This window comes from Zootoca vivipara, chromosome 6 (assembly GCF_963506605.1).
Source record: "Zootoca vivipara chromosome 6, rZooViv1.1, whole genome shotgun sequence".
Lineage (NCBI taxonomy): Eukaryota > Metazoa > Chordata > Lepidosauria > Squamata > Lacertidae > Zootoca > Zootoca vivipara.
The window spans coordinates 95,083,883-95,105,451 of record NC_083281.1 but is presented as its reverse complement, the minus strand read 5'-3'; the positions used below and the strand labels follow the sequence as shown (position 1 = coordinate 95,105,451).

General features: G+C 43.3%; 1 protein-coding gene across 7 annotated transcripts; it reads left to right on the top strand.

Annotated features, from left to right (window-relative positions):
• Positions 1 to 630: 630 nt before the first annotated feature.
• GOLGA7 (golgin A7) lies at positions 631 to 20,892 on the top strand. 7 transcript variants are annotated; one of them, XM_035103249.2, is made up of 7 exons: positions 3,466 to 3,529; positions 4,281 to 4,485; positions 4,628 to 4,760; positions 9,194 to 9,346; positions 14,422 to 14,523; positions 15,626 to 15,688; positions 19,641 to 20,892. In XM_035103249.2, exons 2-6 carry the CDS (start codon positions 4,451 to 4,453, stop codon positions 15,671 to 15,673), a joined length of 471 nt encoding a protein of 156 aa, XP_034959140.1. In that variant the 5' UTR covers positions 3,466 to 3,529; positions 4,281 to 4,450; the 3' UTR covers positions 15,674 to 15,688; positions 19,641 to 20,892. The 7 variants fall into 7 exon arrangements, with proteins under 7 accessions (XP_060132404.1, XP_060132403.1, XP_034959139.1 ...); XM_035103251.2 differs by lacking the exon at positions 3,466 to 3,529 and adding an exon at positions 3,541 to 3,781; XM_060276421.1 differs by lacking the exons at positions 3,466 to 3,529; positions 4,281 to 4,485 and adding an exon at positions 631 to 654.
• The last annotated feature ends 677 nt before the right edge of the window (positions 20,893 to 21,569 follow it).

The window sequence follows — 21,569 nt, the reverse complement described above, 5'->3', positions numbered from 1 at the left end:
AAAGGCAAATTCAATACTTCCTGCTATGTAATTTAGTATGTTCCTTTGACTTTGATCAGAATTGATTTTGACTCAACCGTGAGATACGGTTACAGTAGTACCTCGGTTTATGAACACAATTGGTTCCGGAAGTCTGTTCATAAACTGAAGCGTTCATAAACTGAAGCGAACTTTCCAATTGAAAGTAATGGAAAGTGAATTAATCCGTTCCAGGTGGGTCCGCAGAGTTCGTAAACCGAAAATTCGTAAACCGAGGTGTTCATAAACCGAGGTTCCACTGTATTGGAGCAGTTTGCTGTTACCTGACACTGTATCTCAAGGGAAATGTTTTAGAAGGGCAGGCACATTGTCATCAGTATAAATTATTAACAACTGCTGCTCTTATTATTAATCTTATTTGTCATTATTGAATTGTTAATTATTAATTTATTAGTCGTCATTACAGTATTGGCATAACAGGGTTTTTTTATTTTAGCAATTGCATCAGGAACATAGTTTCCCACCTTCGCTTATCTCCACACATGTAACATTCTTGTTTTATGCTGTCTTGTTACATTTTGCATTTGTTTCTCAAAGGAAAGCTCTGTTGCAGAGGAATCCTAACCACACCCCAGATTCGGAAGGGCGCCCAGTTGCATTCAATCAGATAAGTAGGTAAGTTAGAGGACCCAGCAGTAAGTCTACAGGGCTTACTTCCAAGTAGGCGTGCTTCGGCTTGCGCTGTCCGTCTCCTGCAGAAAAGGCAGCCCAGCTCACCTCTGCCTCCGCCAACGTGGCCGGCATGGGGCAGAGGGAGCCCCAAAACATCGGGGCTGCATCCCAGGTTGCTCCTCTCTTGGGTCACAAGAGGTCTTCCCACACAGGGGAAATCAAAGGAAGATGGAAGGTGTTGTAAATTTTAGGGTTACAGTATATATATATATAATAATTGTTCATAAACATGTACATGAATGTACAGGCACATGTCTGAAGCAGCACAGGAAGACAGGCCTGACTGACACCATTTTGACGCTCTCTGACCAGGCGTTCCTCTGCAAGGAAGAAGGGGGGTGGGGGGAACCTTCTCATTGTCTCAGGAATTAAAGTGATAATCCCTGGCATCCTGATACCTGAGTGCCAGACAAAAGGGTCACAGGTAGGTAGCCGTGTTGGTCTGAGTCGAAGCAAAATAAAAAAATTCCTTCAGTAGCACCTTAAAGACCAACTAAGTTTTTATTTTGGTATGAGCTTTCGTGTGCATGCACACTTCTTCAGATACACTTGAAACAGAAGAGTCAGACCCTTATATATATACAGAGGGTGGTGGGGGTGGGTGGGAATGGGTGATGGGCTGATGGGAGTGGTAAACCTGTAGATGGCTGTTAACGAATGCTGATGACTGCAATTGGTCCTGCGGGGGGAAAGCAAGGGCTGAGGCACTAAAGCTTGATCATGCATAATGAGATAAGAATCCTATGTCTTTGTTCATCCCAGGTGGCTCCATGGTTTTAAGCTTGGTAATGAGTTCCAATTCAGCAACTTCTCTTTCCAGTCTGTTTCTGAAATTTTTCTGTAATAAAACAGCTGCTTTGAGATCTTGTATAGAATGTCCTGGGAGACTGAAGTGTTCTACTGGTTTCTCTGTCTTGTGGGGGTGGGTGGGAATGGGTGATGGGCTGATGGGAGTGGTAAACCTGTAGATGGCTGTTAACGACTGCTGATGACTGCAATTGGTCCTGCGGGGAAAAAGCAAGGGCTGAGGCGCTAAAGAAAGCTTGATCATGCATAATGAGATAAGAATCCAATGTCTTTGTTCATCCCAGGTAGCTCCATGGTTTTAAGCTTTGTAATGAGTTCCAATTCAGGAACTTCTCTTTCCAGTCTGTTCCTGAAATTTTTCTGTAATAAAACAGCTGCTTTGAGATGTTGTATAGAATGTCCTGGGAGATTGAAGTGTTCTCCTACTGGTTTCTCTGTTGTTGTAAGTTTTCTGGTCACATCCGTTTGGATTCTGTGGCGGAAGCAGTCGATGTACAGATCTAGTGTGGTATCGCGTCCATCGGGAGGGGTCCACATGGAGTCCCTTTTTGTGTAACATCTTTTCGGTGGTAGTTGGTGGTCAATGTTCTGTTCATTAATGCGTTTGGAGGGTGATGGTTGTTCCCCAGTAAGTTGAGAGGTGTTGTGTTGTGGGGATGTTGTTTGTTCTACTTTGTCTTGTTCTTGTTTGTGATGAAAGTCAAAACAGCAAAAGACAAAAGTCTTTTCAAAGTCTTTTGAAAGTCAAAACAGCAAAAGACAAAAGGGTGTGATTAACTTGGCTGGGAAACAGGGAAATGTAAATATCTCTCTTTTTTGTTGATTAGGTTTTAGGGGCAGGGGGCAGGGTCCAGGATGCTCAGATTACTGCCACCAGACCTCCCCTTTCATGATGTACCTATGATGAATCTAGGAAGGGCGGTCTTGGGCTACACCCCTTCTGTGACGTATGGGTGATGCTTCTGGGGGGTGGGCTGAAACCAATTTCAAATTTCTATTTAAGGGCAGGACACCTTTCTTTGGGGTTCCTTCCTTGTTCTCCTGTTCTGAGGGGAAGGACCCTGTTGCAACAGCAAAAATAAAGGCTTTGCTTCTCAAAATTCTCTGGTTGGCCTCTGTTATATTCTCCGACCGATGGAGAACCCCATAAGGGCAGATTTTTGCTTATTACAAAGGTACCCCAGGGGTCATCCAGCCCAACCCCCTGCAACGCAGGAATATCCAGCTGAAGCATCCGAGTCCGGTGGCCCTCCAAGCTCTGCTCCAAAACCTCTAAGGAAGGAGGAGAGTCTGTCCAATATTATTTTGAATACACACAATTCATATATGCAATTTGACGGTTTAATATACAGTACAGTGGTACCTCGGTTTAAGTACACAATTGGTTCCGGAAGTCTGTACTTAATCTGAAGCGAACTTTCCTATTGAAAGTAATGGAACGTGGTTTAATCCGTTCTAGACGGGTCCGTGGAGTATTTAAACCGAAAGTACCCAAACCGAGGGATGACTGTATTTAATAATTAGACCAGCGCAATGCACAAGCAGATGTTCACAACATGCGGCTCGCGGCTGTTTCGGTTGCTAGAAGAAGAGCGAAGGGGAAGCAGCAGCCAGTCCATAGCTGCCAAGTTATCCCTTTTTTTAAAGGGATTTCCCCTTATGCTGAATAGGCTTCCTCGCGAGAAAAGGGAAAACTTGGCAGCTATGAGCCAGTCCCGTGCGATGGGACTTGCTCGCGAGTAGGCGCGCCTCCTCAAAGGGCTTCCCCGGGGCTTCCCAAAGCGAACCCGCAAGCGCCTCATCCCGCAAGCCGGACGGGCCCTTCTCACCTTTGCGTCTCTCTATGGCGCAGCACAGTCCGGCTGTTTCCGGCCCGTCTCCGTCTCCGTCATGACCGCCGCGGGGAGATGGCTTTACGGCAGCCGCAAGTGAGGGTGCTGCGCGCGCGACAGACGGTGTCCGTAGAGGCGGAGGCTGCGTCAGCCGTGGCGGAGGGGCTCCGGCTCTGCCCGTGAGAGAGGAAGGGGGAGGGGCTGGGCTGGATCGGGGGTTGTAGAATTGGCGGCGGAGGCCCCCAGGGGTCATCTAGCTCACCCCACCCCCGCGCGGCGAAGGAGCCCCCGGCGGGCGGCTGGTCGCCCCTCCCTCTTCCGCGCCCGCCCTGGAGAGACTCTGCCTCGGCCTGGAGGAAGGGTTCCTGCCTTGCGGGAGGCGGACGAGAGTCCCTCCCCGTCCCGTGGCTCCTTCCTTCCCTCAGCCCGAGGTGCGTCCTGCCTCCGCCGCCAAGCTCGCCTGGCCGAGGAAGGAGGCTCGGGGTGGGGGAGGGGGCGGGGGGGTGAAGGATCTGTTGCAGGTGGGACTCTTAAAGCCAAAAAGATAAACTAGGATGGCATTAGTTTTTAAAAAGGAAGGGGAAACAGTGCTACAAAAACAATATGGTGAACAAAAAACACACCTTCATGTCAGGTGTGTGTTGTTTTTTAAAGAAACACTCAGACATGATTTTTTAGAGAGGGGAAATCTCTTTTAACATCTGCAGCAAAGGATGTGTGATGGGTTGCCCTCCTGGTTAGCATGAAATGAGAGCAATGGGGTGTAACTTGTCGTTTTCAGAGGAAAGGGGTCTTGGAGAATTGGTGTAGGTCCCAGGGAGGCTTAAAGGTCTGTCCTTCTGTGTATTAGATTGCAAAACAGCAATCTGCATGAACATAATTACCACGACTGCTTGAAGTCACAATAACTTTAGCCTTGTTGCCACACAGATCAAGTGTCCATCCTTTTTTAAGCAAAGGGATTGGCACCTCCTGTATGTATGACAAGTACATGGGCCCATTGTTCTTAACAAGTCACCCTGTGTACGGAACCAGTGATGAATAAGAGGCAGATCCTGTGAAACAGTCGGTGAGCCTTCACTCCTGGGTGGCACTTTGGAATGGGAGACCAGCTGGAATTTGAACAGAGGCAAAGGTGAAGAGGGGTGAAGGGAAGGAATGACTGATCTGGCTGGAATTTGATGGCGGTTGAAAGGCTGTGGAAGGAAAGTGGGTGCCTGTCTTGATGAGGAGCCCCCTCACCAGCCCTGTGTATGTTCTCTTCATCCCACCTCTAGACTGGCCAGTTCAAGTTGCGAGATGAGGCCGCAGCAGCCGCCTGTTGCCAGCAAGGTGTTTCTCCAGCGGGACTACAGCAGTGGCACCAAATGCCAGTTCCAGACCAAGTTTCCTCCGGAATTGGAGAATCGAGTAAGGGCTCCATGCTTGCAGTCTGACACAAGTAGGGGAGAGTTGGGTTACACCCAAGTTAACATACCCAAAGTTGATAGAAAGGGTAACTTTTCCACAATAATGTTCATGATTCCAGTTTAAGTAATAATATAAAAATTGGAACATTCAAATTTATAAAATTAAAGGCGCACAGCAGCTAAAAGCAACCAATACAAACTTACGGTAGGTTTTGAAGTTTTGATGAAAATATACAAAGAAAGAGCAGCAACATTATAAGCTAGGAAAACTCATTTCCCCTTCCTTTGGGAGTCCTAAAAAGCATTCTTATTCTTGTTTGGAACACAGAGATATTTTTACACACCCATTAACTACACACTTCATTTTTTTTTAAACAAGTGCCTCAAATTGGACCCACCAATTCCCAGTCAGAGTCTAGGATATCAGCTGTGTATGGTCTTTGGAGGGATGGCAATCTGCCTTACTGTTTTTGTTTGCTTTCTAAAGTTCTGGCTGCCAAACAGGGACCAGATTTTAAATTAAGAGTGGGTGAAAGGGTCGGCGCTGCTGCCTGTGCCCAGATTTGGTCCTGCTGAATCCTTTTCTGCTCTTTTTGGAAGGATTCCAAGAGAGAGAGGGAGTCAGACAGGCAAAGTCCTATCTCAGGACCTTCTCCAGCTGGATTTTCCCCACCTGGCACAGGGTGATCTACCACCAGCTTTCCTGTGGAGAGGATCCTAGTCACTTTTTTCTTTTTCTTTTCAATTTTTTCTTTTAATTTTACTTGTAGTTTGGAACGATTGTATCATGAAAGGCAGGATATATATATAGTTGTAATCATAAGTAAATAAGTACTAGTGTGAAATCAACATTTCTTTTATTGATGCTATCCCTCAATGCACGTCAGCTACAGATGTGTGCAAAGTCCAAGTGATTGTGCGTGGCTGGGGGCATAAAGTCCTTATGTCCTTATCCTGGTAACAGTTTACATTGCTGTTACTGGGCAGGGAGAGTATTAAAAAGGCTGTGGCAATTCCTTTGCTCAAGAAATAAGTGTCAGTATATTTGCCTTTTATTTGCAATTACTGGAAACCAACCTTTCATGGGCTGTAAGCTTCTAGTTTCAAAATTAACTTGGGATATCTAGTGAAAGCCCAAGATCATGAGCGTCTTTGTGATTTCTCTATTGATTGTCACTTCCTTTGTATAAGTTTTGCTAAACTTGTAGATCTAGCTGCACCCTCAAGCCCAGGCAATTAAAAGCAGCTGAGTTGTTCTTGAGTAACGTTTTGTGTGTGGAACTTCTCTGGGTTACTTACGTCGTATCTTCTCATTGGATTCTGTTTGTATTCTTGGGTGTTGGTTCACATTCTGCATTTGGAGAGTTGCCTAAAAGCCTGCATGCTTGAGGTTAACTTACACAAAATAGTGAATGGGGATGAAACTTGAAGTTTCAGCAATGGAAAATAAAGAATACAACTCCCTGCTAGACTTGGTGGCAAGGGCACCAAAAACAGAATAGTCTCTGAAATGGACTCGCAGGCAAAGGGAGTCTGCAGTTGAGGAGAATCTCCCCCCCCCCCCCCGATCTCTCTGCCTGCCCTTCAGGCTGCTCTGTTTCTAGAAACTTGGCATTGAATGGGCATCCTGGTTAATGAGTGGGTTAAATCAGTCACTAAGCTGATAGCATTGTTAGGATTTTTGAATCATTTTTTGTTGTTAATGCAGGGAGAAAAGAACGCTTTAGACTTGGTGAGGTAGCATATCTTGACATTAGCTTTCTGTGGGTTATTGTCATAATAACAATGAAGGATTGTCTCCTGTCTCCTCGACACTGGATACCAGGAGTCCTCTTTCAGCATGCATACCAAAACTACTGAAATCACTTGGGTGAGATTAAATAGCCCCTCCTCTGTGGTTATGCTAGGACAGTTAAGACATATTCCTTTAACTATATATTTGTCCTGGACGTAAATTTATAGCAAAGTGATTGGGGGACAAAAGGATTCAGGTCGGAGCTGGTCTCTCTGCTGGTGATCTCAGAATAGCCCTAATCCCATGTCACTCACTGCCAGCAAGATTTGTAACGATGAGGGTGGCTGAACTACAGTATGTCAGTTTGTAGGTTGTTAAAGGAGTGAGTAGAATTATAAATGGGTGGAATTGTGTTTTTTCTGCAATGAATGGTAAAGTGTTTTTATTATTATTATTATTATTATTATTATTATTATTATTATTGAAAACAATCAAGGCTTGTGTGGTGAGTCCAGGGCAGCTATTTTATTTCAATCATAGGCTGAGTGATGTCTCTTTTTTATTGTCCTGTTGTGTGACTGATTAAGGGTTTTTACATAGCGATAAAGGATTGGATTTGTGTGCTGCACCCTAGAACTTGGCTGTGCAGGAACTGATTTGCTTTCCATAGAAGGGGTGCCTGAAAGTAGAAATGTTGGGAAACAGCCACTGAATACTGGGCTTGAAAGGATTAGAAATTGTCTTAAAGCTAAATACGTTATTTCTCCTTATTTGAAGCTAATGCTAAGAATATTTATAAGTTTCATGTGAGTTGGGTCAGACATGCAGTGGATATTGAGCATTCAGAACTTTGTGTGCTTAAGCTCCATAATGGAAAAGAGTGGCTTCTTTGTTTTATTCCAAGGAAGCTAGACACAGCTGTAAGGCATGTTTAACAGGTTGCTTTGTTTAGATCAGGCATAGGCAAACTCGGCCCTCCAGATTTTTTGGGACTACCCATCATCCCTGCCCACTGGTCCTGTTAGCTAGGGATGATGGGAGTTGTAGTCCCAAAACATCTGGAGGGCCAAGTTTGCCTATGCCTGGTTTAGATGATCACCCATTATGTGTTCCAAACTGAAGCAAGCAAGCAGGGGGAAATGAAAGCGTGAAGGCGCAACTCTGGAAGGACCCCCCCCCCCAATGGTCATCCCTGGCCCCCAGCACATTAATGTGGCTTTTTCTTCTCAGCACAGTGGGCATTGTAGCCTATTCCAACAGTATTGTCCTGATCTTGAAGAGTTGAGGGTGTGTTCATAGAGCAGTGACATGGCAAGGGCACCACCTTCAATGAGACTTGAACAGGGGCTCTGAACTTATTACACGTATACAGTCGTACCTCAGAAGTTGAATGGAATCCGTTCCGGAAATCCGTTCAACATCCAAAACGTTTGAAAACCAAAGTGCAGCTTCTGATTGGCTGCAGGAACTTCCTGCAGCCAATAGGAAGCCACGGAAGCCACTGTCAGATAGTTCACACACCAGAACAGTCATTTCCGGGTTTGCAGTGTTTGGGAGCCAGAATGTTTGGGAACTAAGCTGTTAAAAAACCAAGGTACGGCTGTATTGCCTTTCCTCCAGAAAGCTTACAACAGTGCTTTAACCTCACAAGAATCCAAGGAGTCATCTTAAACTGCAAGAGCATCTTGCCCAAGGCGACCCTAAGGCATTCATAGCTTAATCCAGGGGTCCCCAAACTAAGGCCCGGGGGCTGGATGCGGCCCAACCGCCTTCCTAATCCAGCCCGCAAACGGTCCGGGAATCAGCATGTTTTTACATGAGTAGAATGTGTCCTTTTATTTAAAATGCATCTCTGGGTTATTTGTGGGGCATAGGAATTCGTTCATTTAAAAAAAATAAATACAGTCCGGCCCCCCACAAGGTCTGAGAGACAGTGGACCGGCCCCCTGCTGAAAAAGTTTGCTGACCCCTGGTATGCACATTTCCTTGAAAGTTTGGCTGAGTTCAAATGGGGCTACTTACAAGTAAGCGTGTGACAGATTGCAGCCTGAGCCTTGGCTTCCTGCAACTAAACACCAAATGGTACCAGCTCAGAATTTAAACAAAAGGAAACAGTGACTTAGTCCAGTATTGATGCTGTCATTCTTAATGGTGGTGATAATAATGAAGCCATTGTCTTCCACAGTGAGATCACCGCCCTTACTGCCATTTGCATCCAGTCCTTCTTTAATTTTGTTTTGTTAGTTGGTTTGTACCCAAAATGGATTTGTAAGAAATTCCTTTTCCAAGCCATTTAGTGGACCTGTGCAGAGATTGTCTGAGGCCTGTGGTGGGAGTCTCTGGTCGGCTGGGAGACATGGGGTGTTCCTTCTTCACATGACAGTACTGTATAAGTCCGGCAGGCCCGCGGTGGGGGCCCCCGGCCAGCTTAGCCCTCTGATGGCCAGGGCAAGTATAGCTGGCTGCCGCCCCCCGCCCCCCGCATAGGCCTGCCAGTTTGTATACTGAATGCAAATACTTTTTAAAGAATGCTATTTGGGCCTGTATATAAGCTGATGTCTCCACTGGAAAACATTCACCTCTAGAAACAAAGGTTTACCTGTTACTCAGCTATCGCTGCACAGAAAAACCATATATGCATTGGAGTTTGTTACGTGAACCAGGTTGAATGCCTTCTGCTAAATGTGATGCCTTTTCAGGTCGACAGGCAGCAGTTTGAAGAAACAGTGCGAACTCTAAACAATCTTTATGCAGAAGCAGAGAAGCTTGGGAGCCAATCTTACCTTGAAGGGTGCCTGGCCTGCTTGACTGCCTACACTATATTCTTGTGCATGGAAACACATTATGAAAAGGTACATTGAGTTACTGTGATCTCTGGAAAGGGCAGGGTGCAACATGGGCAAGCTGGAGTTGGCAATGGCAGAAAGTAATTCCACAAAACAGGCATGTTAGTCTCTTGCAGCAATGAAGGCCCATGGCACCATTCTGTCCCCAGGAATACTTTGCTCTCTCTTTCTAGTAAAGGTTAAGGGTGCTTGCCTGCCTTTAACAAAGGAAAGCACTGGGAAACAGCAGCAATTCCCTCTGCCTGCCAGTTGGCTTTCAGGCCCCAGCTGAATTTTCAGGATAGTTTTCATAAATGGATGGATGCATTCCTCCCCCCCCCCCATCAAGGCTATCCAAATGTCTCTTGGGCAGACAGTTATGAATAAAAGGTGTTTTGCTCTCTGTCCTAAGCCAGCATGACATATTTATTTAGTTCTCCAGAGTCCATTTCCTCTCACCATGGTGCTTCTGTTTCTGAGTTTATGAAATCTGGATTTGGTGTCCTTGCTACGTGCTTTTTGAGGTTACTCAGAATGCATTTATAATATATTGGCTTTCAGTAAAGGACACTCAAGGTATTTAAATCCAACCACAGTAAATATCCAAGTTGACTTTTAAAGATTGCTGTGCTTGATTTAGAATAAAAGCACACTTTCCAAAGACCATAAAAGGTAAAGGGACCCCTGACCGTTAAGTCCAGTGGCGGATGACTGGGGTTGCGGCACTCATCTCGCTTTACTGGTTGAGGGACGTTTGTCTGCAGACAGCTTCCAGGTCATGAGGCCAGCATGACTTAAGCTGCTTCTGGCGAAGCAGAGCAGAACACGGAAACGCCGTTTACCTTCCTGCTGTAGCAGTACCTATTTATCTGCTTGCACTTGAACCGCCGACCTTCTAGACTTAGAATAAAAGCACACTTTCCAAAGACCATACTTGAGTTGAATGCTTTTTTTCTGTAAATGAATAATTTACTAATGCTTCAAAAGAGCAATAAATATTGTTGGCAGTCAGTTATTATCTGGATAACCTTGGCCTATGTTTCTTTAAATTTTCAGATTTTTCCACTGGTGTTGGCATTCAGGGTGCATTGAAGCTGTTCAGTTATTTAATAAAACTGCATAGTTGGATCAAGCTGTTTAACATCTTACAGATAAGTTAGGAGGCAAATTTGAAACGCAAAACAATATTTGGTGTTTCTATATGCCATCTTTAAGTTAGCTGGTATATAAAATATACCAGCTAACTAAACAGCAGAGCAAGACGTGGTTTTCTCTGCAGCTGGCTATTTATGCAGTACTCGCCCTGATCTTCAAAGCACTTCACGTTTGTTATCCTGATAATCTGCCCAACAATCTGTAGGATCAGCCATTACTGCTGGGACTGAGGCCAGGTTCTCAGTCCCAGCAACCATGCCAGCATCACCTTTGTTATCTTTTCTCTTTTTTTATATACGGTAATATTTTTATTAATTTTCACACACAAAAACTAAATCATTACATTAAAGGGGAAAAAAACATAAAATGAGACATTTAAAACAACTGTATACACAATCAATATTAAATCCACATTGTGGGATTACTTGAATCCCCCCAACTTCCCTCCACTCCCTCCCTTGGTTCCTTTGTATTATCTTCATTCATGCATGTAAAAAAAACCACTTTTATCTCTAATTACCTCCAATTTTAAACATTGTCTATACCATTACAAGTGTTTTTTTAAAATCCTGCTAATGTATTAACTTTTGATATTGCTTTTGTAAATATGCAATAAACATTTCCCATTCTTTTTTATATTTGTTGTCATCTTGACAACAACAAAGTTTCCTATCTTGACAACAACAAAGTATCCCAATTAATTTAGCCATTTCCACTTACTCCATTAACCTAGTTTGCCAATCTTCCTTGGTGGGGACTAATACTTCTTTTCAGTGTTGGGCTAGCAGTATCCAGGCAGCCATTGTTGCATACATGAACAAATTATTGTATTCTTTACGTAAATCCATTCCTATAATACCTAAGAAGAAAGTTTCAGGGGTTTTTTTAACAAAGGTTATTTTAAACATTTTTTTTCAATTCCGTATATATCATTTCCCAATTTTTAAAATAACCTTACATTGCCACCATATATGAAAAACATTCCTTCTACTTCTTTATATTTCCGACACTTACTTTCTCTTGTTTTATACATTTTTGCCAATTTAACCAGTGCTAAATACCACCTATAGATCATTTTCATGTAATTCTCTTTAAGTAAGGTACAGGCTGTGAATTTTATATCATTCTTCCATAGTCTTTCCCAATCTGTCATCTGAATATTATGTCCCATGTCTTTTGCCCAATTTATCATAACACACTTGACCTCTTCATCCTTAGTTTCCCGTTCCAACAACAAGTTACACATTTTTGATAATAATTTACCACTTTCTATTACTTCTCTCTGGAAATTTGAGATTTCATTGGTGAATCCTTTCTTTTTATCATTTTTGAATAGTTCATTTAACTGAAAATATTGTAACCAGTCTGTTACCTTTCCTCTTACTTCTTGAAATTCCTTCAATTTTAATTGGTTATCCATTTCCGTTAACAGCTCTCTATATGTGGCCCAATTGTTTCATATTTAATTTTTTCACAGATATTGCTTCCAGTGGGGAAGGCCACCATGTTGTTTTTTGTTCTAGCGAATCTTTATATTTTTCCCAATTGCATTTCTTATTACATGATTCTGGAAGCTTTTATGTACTTCTGATACCACAAGTACACATGTCATCCAAATTTATTATCATGTCCTTCTAAAACTAATAAATCCGTATTTTTTAATATTATCCAATCCTGGATCCAGCATATGCAAGAAGCTTCATAATATAATTTTAAATTTGGTAAGGGGAAGCCACCTCTTTCCTTAAGATCTGTTAATAATTTATATTTTATCCTTGGCTTCTTTCCTCACCAGATAAATATCCTTGAAATATCCTTCTGCCACTCTTTGAAGCAGCTCAAATTGCTTATCACTGGGATTGATTGAAACAGAAATAACATTTTTGGCAAAACCTTTATTTTAATTACCAATATCCTTCCTAATAATGCTAGATTCATTCTTCCCCAAATCTCTAAATTCCTTTTTATTTCTTTCCATTGTTGTTGTTGTGGTTTAGTCATTTAGTCGTGTCCGACTCTTCATGACCCCATGGACCATAGCACGCCAGGCACTCCTGTCTTCCACTGCCTCCCGCAGTTTGGTCAAACTCATGTTCGTAGCTTTGAGAACACTGTCCAACCATCTCGTCCTCTGTCGTCCCCTTCTCCTAGTGCCCTCCATCTTTCCCAGCATCAGGGTCTTTTCCAGGGAGTCTTCTCTTCTCATGAGATGGCCAAAGTATTGGATCCTCAGCTTCACGATCTGTCCTTCCAGTGAGCACTCAGGGCTGATTTCTTTAAGAATGGAGAGGTTTGATCCTCTTGCAGACCATGGGACTCTCAAGAGTCTCCTCCAGCACCATAATTCAAAAGCATCAATTCTTCGGCGATCAGCCTTCTTGATGGTCCAGCTCTCACTTCCATACATCACTACTGGGAAAACCATAGCTTTAACTATACGGACCTTTGTCGGCAAGGTGATGTCTCTGCTTTTTAAGATGCTGATTTCTTTCCATATTTTTTGTAATTATCTTTGAATATATTGTTATTCTTTACTGTTAACCATATACCCAAAATATTTCACTTTTTTATGTATATTTATTTCAGTCCTCTGTTGTATCTTTTTTATGTTCTGAGATTTTTTTTCCTAGGAGCTTGGTTTTGTTTTTATTCAATTTAAAGCCTGATACTTGTCCAAATTCTTCTATTTTTCCTATTACAGTCATACCTCGGGTTACAGCCACTTCAGGTTGCATCTTTTCGGGTTGCGCTCCGTGCCAAACCTGGAAGTACCATAACGGGTTACTTCTGGGTTTCGGCACACATGTGCAGAAGCACTAAATCACACTTTGCACATGTGCAGAAGCCCTGAATCGCGACGCACACGTGCACAGATGCGGGTTGCGAACACTGCGGGTTGCGAACGTGCCTCCAACATGGATCATGTTTGCAACCCGAGCATCCACTGTACTTTTTATGATGAATTTATAGGGTCTTCCACCGTGATCACCAGATCATCTGCAAGTGTATTCAATTTATATGCTTTATTTCCTAATGTTATTCCTCTAATGATTTCATCTGCTCTTATATTCCTCACCAGGACTTCTAATACTAAATTAAATGGTAGTGGTGGCAGGTGACATCCCTGTCTTATCCCTTTTGTTATTTTACATTCTTTTGTAATGATGTTATTAATTATTAACCTTGCTTGTTGCTCTGAGTAGATGTCTTCTATTTCTCTTTTGAACATCTCTCCAAAATTCATCTCTTCCAGGACCTTCAGCATGAAAGTCCATGAAACATTATCAAAGGCTTTTTCAGCATCAATAAACATCATAGCTGCCTGTTTTTCATTCCTTAACTCCAGATATTCAATGATGTCTATTACATTGCTTATATTATCCTTTATGTGTTACCCTGGAAAAAATCCTGTTTGATCTTGATGAATTATTTCTAACAAAGTGTTCATGAAAAATTAATTACTTTAAATGCACGAATTAATACCTCAGAGGTTTCAGATGCTATTAAACAAGCAAAAACGGGTAAATCACCAGGCCCAGATGGACTAACAGCAAAATATTATTAAAAATTACAAAGTTATTTAATTCAACCATTACAAAATGTAATGAATTAAATATTAATCACAGGGAAAATACCAAAGACATGGAAAGAGGCTTTTATTACAGTACTCTGATTCCAAAGCAAGAGACAGATACATTGGAGGTTAATAATTATAGACCAATTTCACTATTAAATAGTGATTATAAATGGCATGCAAATATATTAGCTAACCTTTGTTATCCTTCAACCTCACTCCTTCCAAGTTGCAAAATGGGAGAAAATACCATGACTCCTACAAGCGCTTGTAAAAGGACTTTACTACTTTAAACATGGTTTTGCAAACATAGTTTTGGGAAGCAGAATGGATGCAAATGTTACAGGAATGTTCCATCTGTTCTTTCCCCCAGGTTCTGAAGAAGATTGCCAAGTACATTCAGGAACAGAATGAGAAGATCTATGCCCCACAGGGCATCCTCCTGACGGACCCCATTGAGAGAGGGCTCAGAGTTGTATCTTTTTCTGTGGTTTCCTAGCCTTTTGTGCTCTGAGGCATCTGGTAGCTCTCCTATCTGTTTGTGCCTTTGTGGCCATTAAACAAACAAATCCTGCCGGAAGGAAATTAATATTTAACTCCAGCTTTTGAGTAAATCTTGTTTTAGCCTTTGTTGTGTAGCACAGCCCCTTAGCTATCTTCACAATTAGGACTTGAGAGGTGAGGATGTCCTGGGGGTGGGGAAAGAACTTTGGATGAAAGGGTGGGATATGAATGGAACAAATCCCTTTCTTAGGTGTGGAAATCCCTTCATACATAATGATTGCTACTTCCATTGAGTTTTAGCTTGATAGCACTTGGGGTGAAGCTGGCAAATAGACCCTTTCCATCAGTGCTGGTTAGGGAGACTGCTCCAAGCAGAAGAGAAGCATCTCTTGGTTCAGTTTCTGCAGAATTGTAGTTTGCTATGTGAGGCCTGTTATGTTGACAAACCAGGAAGTGATGGGCGTGTTCTTCACAGCTTGCCTGGAGTCTTCTTAACAGGTGTCAAAGAGTACTGGTTGGGGATCCTTGGAGGTAGGGAACAAGCTTCCTTCTGAGTGATGCTTATTAGCTATAGCAAAAAGAGCCTTCCAAGAAGTCTCCCCCCCCCCCATTTTGTAGATTTTGCTTCTGACAAGGGCACAGGCAACGCGGGCTCTCATTGGGAGGGCAGTAAAGTGCTTTGCAGCCACCTTTGCCTGTAAGGGGCAGCGTGTTGTCATCTCTCCTCCAGAATTCAAAGTGAGGGTGGGGAGGGGGGTTGGTTTATGCTAGTTCAATAATAGTATAGCATTTGGAAAGAAAGAATTTGGCTGAGTCAGACCCATTGGCCCATCTAGCATAGCATTGCCTGCACTGACTGGCAGCAGCTCTCCAGGCTTTAAGGCAGGGGACATTCCCATGGAGACATTTGAGGACTGAACCTGGTGTCTTCTGCATGCAAAGCACTGAGCTGTGGTCCTCCTCACCCCTTAAGTGGGGGGGGGGCAATATAAGATTCAATACTTCGCTATCTTGATGCTTTTACCCACATGCCTCTTCTGCAGTGTATTTTTTTTAACAGCCCTGCTGTGCAGATTGAAATTACCATTTATGAAGACAGAGGTGTGAATAGTGGGAGATAAATCCTGACGTCCAAGGTAAGTGTTAACTGTAGATGCTGCTTTGTGATCTGCTTCTCCATAAAAAAACCCACCAAAATAGTTTATTCCCCCTGCTCCCACCAAAGAAACTGGTTTCTGCCTTTAAAGTTCATGATTGCATTATGATTCTTTCACGTAGCCCTAAAAAGTGAAAATTTTAAAATAATGTTAAACCTCTGGAGAGCTGTTCTGTTCTAGCAGCAAATGAAGGAATATGTGAGGGACAGGGGATATCGCGAAGTCCCTCCCCTCCTGAGTTCCAGCCCATCCCCGAGCGCAGGGGAAAGCAGGCAGAGTTCCGTCTCAAGTGGGGGAGCAGGAAGTGGGGTCCGAGGCTCAGACAGGGTAGCGGAGCCAGCGTCCCAGGTGGGACAGGAAGGGGGAAGCAAGGGGGGCAGACCTGTCCCCCCAACTCCGGAATTACGCAGAAAACGTAGGGGGAAGAGGATGGGTCTCCCCAAGTTGTTATGTTGGAGAAAAACGCGCCAAACGCCATTCGGAGGTTCTGATTCAAGCGGATAAGTTGTGTCTCTGTAAATAGCACTGCCTTTAGCACTGTAAATACGCAGCACCAATAAAAAGATAAAATGCAGAGCTGTGTAGAGTCGTTACTCTGAAGTAGCCCACTCCGGCCACTGTGACAGAATAGAATAGAATAGAATAATTTATTGGCCAAGTATCAACCATACTTGGAATTTTGCTTCGACTACATTGCAAAGTAAATAAAAACATACCTCATACAAACACTTTCCCCCTCACAATACAACAGCACAACGGAAAAACCCCATACCACCAACTGACCTCCCTTTCGCCCACAACTACAGATTCAACAATTTGATGGCACAAGGAAAAAAGCAATTCCTGTGCCTAGACGTTTTTGTATATAGAGTCCTGTACTGACGTCCGGATGGGAGCAAATCAAACAGGTGATGACCAGGATGCGAAGGGTCTACAGCAATTCTCTCTGCTCTCTTCCTGATTCGAGCGGCATAAAGTGTCTCCATTGGAGGCAAACCAATCCCCCTTTCTGTAGTTCTTACTGCTTGTTGGAGCCTCTTCTTATCCAGCTTAGAGGCTGTGCCATTCCAGACAGTAATGGAATTAATGAGTAATTGAGTAATGGAATTGAGTGATGATCCTTCTGGAATTATAGAAAAATTAGATTTTTTTTTATTTAATCTGATTGAATATTATCTTCTACCTAAAAGGAGGAATCAAGATCGGGAGGATGAGGTGGAAAGAAAAGGATTTCTGTCAGCAGAACAGGGAGACTCACAAAACAGCAATTGCTGGTTTGGAGTAATACTGTTGGAGTCACCAAGAAGATAGAGTGCATGTTCAGGTTTTTCTTTGTATGCATGTTGCTTGTTTTCAGGATGCTGGTTCTTAGGTTCTGTCACCTGGTCATCAGTTTTGAATGGAGAGTGAGGAAACCAGAATGTAACCAAGCACTGAAGGACAAACAGAAATCCTCAACCGCTTGGGATGAGGAGGATTTCCTTTGGGACACTTTATCAGAAACTACTGGGGGATTGAGCTGCAGTGAGAGATTTTACCTTCTTGGGCTCCTTGATCACTGCAGATGGTGACAGCAGTCACGAAATTAAAAGACGCCTGCTTCTTGGGAGAAAAGCAATGACAAACCTAGACAGCATCTTAAAAAGCAGAGACATCACCTTGCCTACAAAGGTCCGTATAGTTAAAGCTATGGTTTTCCCAGTAGTGATGTATGGAAGTGAGAGCTGGACCATAAAGAAGGCTGATCGCCGAAGAATTGATGCTTTTGAATTGTGGTGCTGGAGGAGACTCTTGAGAGTCCCATGGACTGCAAGAAGATCAAACCTATCCATTCTTAAAGAAATCAGCCCTGAGTGCTCCCTGGAAGGACAGATCGTGAAGCTGAGGCTCCAATACTTTGGCCACCTCATGAGAAGAGAAGAATCCTTGGAAAAGACCCTGGTGTTGGGAAAGATGGAGGGCACTAGGAGAAGGGGACGTCAGAAGACAAGATGGTTGGACAGTGTTCTCGAAGCTACGAACATGAGTTTGACCAAACTGCGGGAGGCAGTGCAAGACAGGAGTGCCTGGCGTGTTCTGGTCCATGGGGTCACGAAGAGTCGGACACGACTAAACGACTAAACAACAACAACAATCAGAAACTACATATTGCCTTGCAGCTCAATCCCCCAGTCCGCCATGCTGGAGCAGAGGGGTCCTTGCACCTTGCCAGTTGTGGGGAAGTTTGAGCAAGGGGCACCCCAGGGGGCAACTCCCCCCCCCCCGCCCCCCAGTAAGGTGTCTGATGGGTGGACCCTCCCACCAACCCATGACTGCAAGGGGCCTGATTTGGGCCACAGCTGCACTGCTCCATGAAGCCCCTCTGTTTCTGCCCAGGGGTTAGGATTAGCAGCCGGAGTTTAAACAGCTCAGAAAGGGACTGATGATACGTCTGAGATTGGATAATACCTCCAAGAAATCAACCAATTTACGTGTTGTAGATGTGTCACACCCACCTGGTACAAAGAAAGATGTTAAGATATGTTTTAGCTGGCTTTAGGACCATTGTTGAATAGGTGATTTAGAATGCAAGGATCAATTTTTAGTTGATTGGTCACTGTCCTCTATCAGCTCCTACACTGATCAGAAAGAAGTTTCACTCATACTGGTAAGCAGGTGCAATTAAGAGTATTCTAGTTTTATCTATCTTACCTTAAGTTGCGCGTCCTCATTACTTGGGAGAGAAAAGTGGGATGAAAACCAGATTTGGGGGTTGAAATCTACCGTGTTGTATCGGCAGCAGCATTCTTGAAAGTGAAATTCTAGATCTTTTATCCTGTCACAAGAAGGAGTGTAGTGTTGATGGAAGTAATTACAGTAGCTGAAATTACAGTACAAGTGATTTTCCCTATGAATATAAAAAGTTTAACCAGAAGTCATTGTTCAAATGATTAACAAAATGTAGTCCTGCTTATTGCTGCTGCTGCTCTTGTTTTGAAAGCAATTTCTGTCCAGTCTGTTTTTGGCTTCCCTGGAGGAAAATGTTGGCCCCTGGCACCTTTTGGCTGCAGTATGACTGTTGCTGGTGAGCTTAAGAATATTGCAGCTAGTCCATTGGAAGGTCCTGCTAATCCCTGAACACTTGAGAGGAAGCTGCCATGTTAGGCTCTTGTTTTCTGTGGCTGTAATACACCCTCCCCCCTCCACATCTGTTTGGCACCATCCATTAGATATGGCTCATTTGACAGTTGCCAGTGCTTTCCAGAATAGTTGTAGGGATTTTGAGCAATTACATACACAAAGGACCTATGTTATTGGTGTTCAAGCCACTGTGAAATGTCTAAACCTAAGGCACATAGACTGATAGTACGTTTCTGAATAGCTTCATTAACTGCAAGTGTGTTTTATTTAGCATGATGATCTGAAGCTCTCCAGTAATGTTGGGGTAGAAAAGGAGCTTTGTAGATTATCTGGCTGCCAAAATTGTCCTTCGGTCCCCTTCCTCTTCCAGCCATCTGAGGTTGACTTCCTGTCCATGGCATTCATCCAGAATGGTCCACAGCTCTTGAGCATACACAGCAAGGATGCCTTGGGGATCCTCATGACATGGGCAATGAAAGGGGAGTTTGAGTACCTGATGTTCATCAGAATGACACAGAGCTGGTACTTTATTTATTTATTCTTTTATAAATAACCTCCAGTCAGTCAGAGTCTGCTGTCATCCAGGCCAGTCAGATGTGGGCCACATCTAATAAAACCTTAAATCAATTGCCCCTCTCTCTCTCCTCTGTCAGAACCACTGCTCCACAGGTTTGCAACACTGGTAACAGTACAAGGCTTCAAACCTTTAAAGTCACTGAAAATGTTTACCTTCAAAGCATGAACATATCTGAGAGGAAAGTGCATCAATGTTTTGTTTTAATTTGTTTAATTCAGCTCTCTTTCTTCCTAGGGTCCAGCTTTTGTTCCAGAAAGTTCCTCTACCTCCTCCGTCATAACATCATTCCTTACTTCTGCCGCCAACCCCATGGTGCCATCTACCACAAAGACTTCTCAAAATCCTACTCCTTCACAGCAAAATCCCATGGACAGGATAGCATCCGTTTTGTGTCCTATGGGTAAGCCAAAAGCAATGGCGTCTGCCTGGTAGCTTTAGTTTCCAAGGACCGGTTGAGCAGCCATACGAGTCAGCAGGCACGAGACCAGTCTGGAGTCGGCTGAAGGCAGAGAGGCTCCTTTTGCAAGTGCTCAGATTTCGTCAGCTGTTTGGGAAGAAAGCCGCAGTGTGGCCTAGGCACCGAATCTCCGAAAATGAGGCCCCTGTTTGTGAAGTGGCAGCACGGTGTTTCTCTGCTTGTCCAGAGGAGACTTGGAACAAATACCATCTTGAGTTGAAGCCTCCTGTGGTGGCAACAGAAACAATGCAAAAAGGCTTTCATTTTGAACACTTCACCAAGAGCTTTCGCTGTGTCTTTCAAGAGAGGAGAAGGGAAATGGTTTGTTTCATTCAATGTGCGGAAGTGCGGCAGCCCAAATGTATGCTGTGCCAGTCAGTGTAACCGCCCCCTGCTTTCTCCACCCCTTTTCAAGTGTTGAATATGTGAGCTAGGTAATAAATGGCTTTCTCAGTTTTGTTAGCAGTTAAAAAGTTTTAGGGCAAGCTGGTAACTTGACTAGAAATGATGTTATGATAGCGCTTTGTTTTAGATCTCTCTCACACAGTGTGTGCAACTCAGCAGCCTGTAGTACTTCCACTTGCATTTAACATTCCTCTAGCAATGCTTACAAAGTATATAGAAGATTTTAGTCTTCTGAGTTGATACCTTCTTATGGATCAAGTGTTTTTCTCCGTTGATCCAAGTGGGCCCTTGAGTAGAGGCTGGCAAGAGTTGCTCAGCTGCTTGACAGTTGCTGTCACCTCCCATGTCCAGGAATTCAAGACCACTTACGAAATGGATAGAATATTTCACTTCTTGAGCGATTCAAAAAGCAAGTAGTGAATCGGGGGCTTTAGGTGGATTATTCTTGAATACCTATTCTTTATCCTTGCCTCTAGAAGTCTGTTTAATATTTAAGTGTACAAAACACCTCTTTTTTTCTAATCTGTAACAGTTTTTTGCCTTTTGCACCCGTTACAATCAGTTTCAGAAATATTACTGGATTGGTAACTTTTTTTCTTAAATAAACCTTGTCATTTGCTAGCACTGATCTGAATTTGGGTTTTTTTTCTTCCACGAAAGTTAAACCAATGACATTTGGGGGGAATTGAAAATGCCCTCTGCTACTCAGCCTGCCCATGGCCTTATTTGTATGTATACATTAACTTGCATGTTACAGGTATATTTGTGGAGACACATTTTGAGGGGATCTTTAATGTGAATATTATTGCACACCAAGGAAATCATTGCACTGCACTTATATACCCTCAGTTATTTGGAGGAATTAACAAAAGACAAGAGTCCCAGTGTCAATTCAAGTGAAATATTTTTATTTACAGCCAGAATGGTGGGCAGTGAGTAAAACGCCTTTGCTTCTTGAAGCTCCAGGCTGCAGCATTAGACAGGATAGAAACATGGCTAATAATAATAATAATTTAATAATAATTTATTATTTATACCCCGCCCATTTGGCCGGGTTCCCCCAGCCACTCTGGGCGGCTTCCAACAAAACAGAAATTCTAAAATACAGAAATCCATTGTAAGAATTTTTTTTGTTGTTTAGTCGTTTAATCGTGTCTGACTCTTCGTGACCCCATGAACCAGAGCACGCCAGGCACTCCTGTCTTGCACTGCCTCCCGCAGTTTCGTCAAACTCATGTTTGTAGCTTCAAAAACACTGTCCAACCATCTCATCCTCTGTCGTCCCCTTCTCCTAGTGCCCT

Bases quoted from the DNA above. Each gene is read 5' to 3' on its own strand.
- GOLGA7 (XM_035103248.2), top strand. From the start codon at position 3,426: ATGGCTTTACGGCAGCCGCAAGTGAGGGTGCTGCGCGCGCGACAGACG. The intron at 3,530-4,627 runs GTGAGAGAGGAA...TCCCACCTCTAG, and splicing joins GAGGGGCTCCGGCTCTGCCC to ACTGGCCAGTTCAAGTTGCG. The intron at 4,761-9,193 runs GTAAGGGCTCCA...ATGCCTTTTCAG, and splicing joins CTCCGGAATTGGAGAATCGA to GTCGACAGGCAGCAGTTTGA.